The 6147-nt window shown below is 42.5% G+C and overlaps 1 protein-coding gene across 1 annotated transcript in view; it reads left to right on the plus strand.

Annotated features, from left to right (window-relative positions):
- Positions 1 to 1336: 1336 nt before the first annotated feature.
- Positions 1337 to 6147, plus strand: part of LEXM (lymphocyte expansion molecule) — a 30775-nt gene continuing 25964 nt past the window's right edge. Inside the window, exon 1 of the mRNA XM_015426230.1 lies at positions 1337 to 1386. Within this exon, the coding sequence (XP_015281716.1) occupies positions 1337 to 1386 (50 nt within the window). The remainder of the gene's footprint in view (positions 1387 to 6147) is intronic.

Consider the following 6147-nt stretch of genomic DNA (forward strand, 5'->3'; position numbering starts at 1 on the left):
TCATTGCATGCACCCACTTGCCCACTCCCCCCCAAGCAGCCTCCTGCCTTGTCTCCCTCACACCAGTTGCTTGTGAGCCAGATGAGAGCCCTCAATAGGCTGATTCTGGACCCTGGGCTTTATGTTTGACAACCCTGGGTTAGAGTGTTGGACTAGGGCCAAGAAGATGCAAGTTCAAAACTTGAGTCAGCCATGAAGTTCAGTGGGGGACCTTGGGGATATCACTTTTGTTTAACCTAATCTACCTCACATGGTTGTTGTGAGGATGAAGATGAAGCATCATGTTTGCCACCCTGAACCCCTTAGAGGGAAAGTGGGATAAAAATGTAAAAGATCAAAAGGACCAAGATGCACTGTGCCAGTAGTGTGAGAATATGGAATGCATGCAGGTTTATCCCAGCAAGAAATGCAACATCTTACAGTGCAGTGGACTACAAACCAAGAATTGGGACCCTGCTGGTTGCAAACCCCTGTACAGCTGTCATTATTTTTACTATCTTTTGAAAGGACCTGTTGCTAGTGCTCACACATAGACAGCAAGGGCAGCACCACCTTCCTGCCTGTCTTTGCGTTCATGCAGACATTAAACACAGGCACTGCTTACCACCACTCACAAGAAAGTGCAGACAGGGTGGTTTTGTGAGTTGGGGCAGAAGCATACAATTGTAATCTATGGAGCTATAAATCTTGCTCACCACTGGGTTACATTATACAGTACAATGACAGCAGATGTAATATTTGAATTGAGGGATTAGTTGCTAACTGTCAGAGTAAATTAAACACTTGTGGCCCTGCTCACTATTATTACAAGGTGCATGTTTTTCAATCTTGGGTATCAGCATCCAAACAGATGTGAATGGCCTTTCTCAGGTGCCAGAGCACCTCACACCTACAAATCACATGGGGTGGGCTGGTCCAATCCCTGTTCTGATTACCATACTAATCCAAGTGGCAGATTAGGCTCTAGCAATATCAACACAGGCTCCAGTTAAAAAGAGCTTTTGTTGTAGTCACTAATGTAGTACCTTTTATCTACTCATAATTTAGTGCCTCAGTACAAGCAAGCTGGAGAGGAACTTGCTATTTAGAAAAGCCCAAATCCCATCAAGGTCACATTTCTTCCATGTGTGTTCTGATGCTGAGCTGGACCAGCTGCTTGAACATTGAGACTTCCTTGTGAACACAGCAGACTGCCCTGGACACTTGCCCCTCCCATGGCAACAGAACCTCAAGCGTCTGATGTTGCCATGGCAGTGAAATTCCAAAGGTAGTCTTAGCTGTCGTCACCAGTCAAGAAAGTGGTTCTTCCTATATTCCAGACCCCAGAGGATGGAGCATGGAACCAAAGGGCTTTACAGGAGCCCCATTTGGCTCTCAAGCAGCCAGGTAAGGAAAGTGTCAACAAGATCCAGAAAATGAATTTTATTTATTTACTTATTTCTATAGATAGGGCAGAATTTATGCCAGGGCTTAACAATCATGTGAACATGTGAAGAAAAATGAGAGTACCTTTGAGCATGTTCAGAATGCCTTTCCTTGACCCTTCAGTAATCATATCTTGCCTCCAGATATCTGAGATTTGGTGCGAGGGCTTATAGCTTAGAAGTTGTGATTTCTAGGAGGGTAGAAGGAAGCCAGGCTTCTGGTAGATCACCCTTGCTGGGTGGCGTTGGACCAGTCACCACTAAGGATGGAAAGAACCAGGAAAATGGAGTTTTGTGGTGGTTCGTGGGGTTTCATGAACCATGGTTCATGAACCTCCACAAACTGTTCCATTTAATGAACCCATTTGGGTTTGTGCAGGTTCCAAGCAGGGGAGGGGAGCCAAAGGCATCGCTGAACTGGCTTGCATCTATTAAATAAAGCCAAAGAGAATGATGTCAGTGGCTTTTGGGTCCCCATTGAGGAGAAAGAAAGGGTATAAATGAAGTAAAGATATGTATGTTGATATTGGTTCAGACTTCAAAGTTATGAAACACCCAGGAGTCATAAGCTATAAACATGTTCCTTCACACAGACCCTTACTACATACATTATATCCCCATAAACAATAGAAAGCATACCTGCTAAATAGAAATGACATTTGATTATGCATGAAACGTATTTGTACAGATTTGTGATCTTATTTTTACAGACCATTCCAGTATTGTTTGCAATTTCTTTGGAAGATTAATTAAGAATGTTATTTGTAAAGTGCCTTTAAAATACTTATTAAAGTACAACACTGCCCAAGATTTATTTATTTACTTTATTTATAGTCTGCCTTCCTCACCGAGACTCAAGGTGAATTACAGGATACAGGATTCAGACATCATAGGACATTTGGTGAACAATGCAAGAGGACTAGGGTTACAGTATTAGAACACAATCCAAACAACAAACTGTCTAAGACAAATTATACTACAAACAGTACAGAAAGTGGAATTACAAAGGCAGTCTAAGTAAGATGTCTTTAGTACATGTTATCTGTTTGCTGATTGAGTAGTTTTTTTAAAAAACGAGGAATCTTTGCCGTTAGATTCAAATATTGTTATCATTCAAATGTTACAATATTTTGTAATCATCTTACTGAATGACTGAATAGTCCTGTCATACTTGTAATCCACCTTGAGTCCCAGTAAAAAAGGCAGACTGTAAATGAAAATAAATAAATTTGCAATTAAAAGCTGCTTTCTGTGAGAGCATTTCCCACTTGACTCTCTCCCGCCACTACGGGGGACTAACCAATGCTCATACACACTCTGAGGATGGAGGGATTGAACTCTGTCCCCTCCCCCTTGATTCTCCTGGGTAAACCCATCTCAACTGGGCATGGAATTATTTCAGAGATTAGAGTAGTAGCATCCAAATTTTAAAGGAAGTAAAAATCACATGTTCATTCTTGCTAATTCTCCCTGGAAATAACCATTACGTTTTGCTTCGCTGGACAACACCTGTGTTCATGACTTTTCTTATGAACAGCTATATTACTGAAATCTGTTATATGAATCCAGTATATTTACAATTGCTACACGTATCTATTTAATTAGACAGTTTTTTTTTAAAAAAAATCATTATGCAACAGAGAGAAATTATGATAGCCAACATACCTTAAGCAGAATGGATACTACTAACAAGCCTTCCTCTGAGTAATTTAGTTTCATGAGATCTGTTCAACAAGGCACTTATCAGACATTAAATGAACTCCCATTGTATTCTGTTCTAGAATCTTACATATTTCTTTGTCAAAGGGTGAGCTGCATGTTTTTAAAATAAATAACCCTGAATCAACATTCTGTGAATCAGAATGAACTTTGAAGTACAGCTTCATAGACAGTGGGGCTGTGCTAGGGTTGCCATCTTCCAGGTGGTATATCAAACAAACAAACACTGTGATAAAAATGACAATTTATTTATTTTTTATTTATTTAACCTTCAATTTATATACCGCCCTAACCCCCCCCCCCAATGGGGGTCTCTGGGCGGTTTACAACATTGTAGTGCTAATCACTTTTATGGATCCCTAACTATGGGCACATTCTCAGGGGTTGGGTCAGCCTACCTAGCACCCCTGTGGTGGCAGCTCTTCCTTCTGGTCTCCGGCTTCGGCTTCCTTGGCTCCTTCGGTCAGCAGGACGCTCCTCTCTCCGGCGCAGTTCTTCTCCAGCAAGGCAGCAGTCTCGGTGTGTGAGTTCGTCTCTCCTGGCCTTGGCTCCGTCCGATAGGCTCCGCCACGCCGGGAGATGACGTCATCCGCACCTTCTGCTGCTCGCGCCGGCCGCTTTCTGTTGGAACTCCGCAGGCCACCAGGGATCGCTCCACTGGCTCTCGATGTTCCGTAGCGCCGCCTCGTCTCTGCTGCCAGGATCCACTGCCGCCGTCGCTGCCATTGTTGTTGTTCCTTCGCTGCTGCTGCCGCCGCACACCACACTCCTCGGACGAGGGGGGTGCCCCTACCCTACTAAGGGTAGGTTCCCATTCATCTACTCGCCCTTTAACGGGCTTTTGAACCGCTGGGTGGGCGGTTAATGACATTTAATAAATCTTATGAACATCAAATTATATTACAATAGAAACTTTTACAATATTACTAAGGAAATTCTAACATTCTCAAGGAAAAGTCCATCATTCTCAATGAGCACCCGGGGTTATAAACTCATGTCACCAATCTTCCTCAGGAGCAATCCTATTTTATTGAAAGGTGTCAGCCTCTTGATACAGCTCAGCTTCTTTTTTACTTTCTTCAAATTTTTACACCTTAAATTCTTTTTTATTTTCTTCAAATTATCTTCTGGTTCCATTTTCAAATTATTACAGCTTAACTTCTTTTTTACTTTCTTCAAATTATCCTAGAACAAACAGGGGTATTTAGAATGGAAAGAAACATGAAGCTGAATGAAATATTGTATTGTTATAATTTTTTGAAATGATTAATAATTTTTAACTTTTAATTTACTTCTAGTTCCTTTTAAAGTATTTGAATTAGGAGCAAGCCAGTTAATTTATTTCTAATAGTAGCAACCAGTCCTCTTTTATATCCAGCTAGAAGCCTTCTTTTTTAAAATTGGTTGGCTATTGCTCTCTATCTCAAGTTGCTGGCTCAATTGCTCTCTAGTTATTTTAGTAGCACACATCAGTCCTCTTTTCTACCCGCTAGAAGCCTTCGTTTTAAATAGGCTGACAAATGCTCTCCACCTTTCAAGTTGGAACTCAAACTCTCTAAAAACTATTCTGATTGATTCCATGCAGCTGCATGTTGAATACCCCTTTCTTAAAGGTATAAAACACTAACAAGATTGCTAAAGGCTGAACTCCTGTATACTACTTCCACTTTTAACAAAAAATGTGTTTAGTCTTTAAATGAACTGGGCTCTATTAAATTATCTTCTAGTTCCATTTTCAATGATTACAGCTTATCTTCTTTTTTACTTTCTTCAAATTATCCTGGAAGAAACAGGGTTATTTGGAATGAAAATAAACATGGAGCTGAATGGAATATTGTTATCATTTTTAATTTTTTTAAAAAAATTATTTATAACTTTTAATTTGCTTCTAGTTCCATGGTTGTTTATAGTGGTAGCACACATCAGTCCTCTTTTCTACCCGGCTAGAAGCCTCCTTTTTAAATAGGCTGACAAATGCTTTCTACCTCTCAAGTTGGAACTAAAAACTGTCTAAAAACTATTCTGATTGATTCCATGCAGCTGCATGTTGAATATCCACAGATAATTTTACTGCAACAGGGCCCGGTCCAAATACATTTTAATAACTTGTGTGTCATTATCCCCAACTAGCCGTAAAGCCCATTGTGGAAATAAATACAACGAGATCTAGAAAGAGGCTTTGGGGGAGTGCTCTGGCTTTGGGCAAAAAGTGTCAATTTGCTGTGGTGACCTCAGCAGGGTATAATGACAGAGTCCACTGTTTTCTCCAGAGGAACTGATCTCTGCTCCCTGAACAGCAGTTGTAATTTTGAGTGATCTGTAGCCCTCACCGGAGATTGGCAACAATTGTTACCCAGGACGAAATGGCTGGTTTGGAGGGTGGAGTCTATGGCATTCTACCTGTCTGAGGTCCCACCCCTCTGCAAACCCCACCCTCTCTAGGCTCCACCCCTCAAATCCCCAGGAATTTGTCAGCATGTAGTTGGCAACCCCATCTCCTTCCCAGCTAGCCACCAACCTACCATTATCTGCCCCTTTGACTTCAGCTGACTTCTGCCCTCCCTTCTGCAGAACAGTTGTAATACTGAGTGCTCTCCAGCCCTCACCTGGAGATTGGCAACAATGGTTCCCTATGTGAGACTGACTGGTTTGGAGGGTGGAGTCTATGGCAGTGTACCTGTCTGAGGTCCCACCCCTCCTCAAACCTCACCCTCTTCAGGCTCCATCCCTCAAGTCTCCAGGAATTTCCCATCTGGAGTTGGCAACCCTATCAGGACTGGCCCCAATGTGTTTTCTCCCAAAGGCCAAAGTAGGTGACAGGACCAAGCTTAGTTGCCTACCAACAGGCACTGAGGGGAATGTAGGGTTGCCAGCTCTAAGGAGGGAAATACCTGGAGGTTTGGGGGGTGGATTCTGTAGAGGGCCGGGCGACGGAGGCATCGGCCTTCTGTCGCCCGCCTTGCCCCCCCAATCTCGGCCCGGGCGACCGCGGCTCCCGCCAGCG

This window comes from Gekko japonicus, unplaced genomic scaffold (genome assembly GCF_001447785.1).
Source record: "Gekko japonicus isolate JY-2015 unplaced genomic scaffold, Gekko_japonicus_V1.1 scaffold399, whole genome shotgun sequence".
NCBI lineage: Eukaryota > Metazoa > Chordata > Lepidosauria > Squamata > Gekkonidae > Gekko > Gekko japonicus.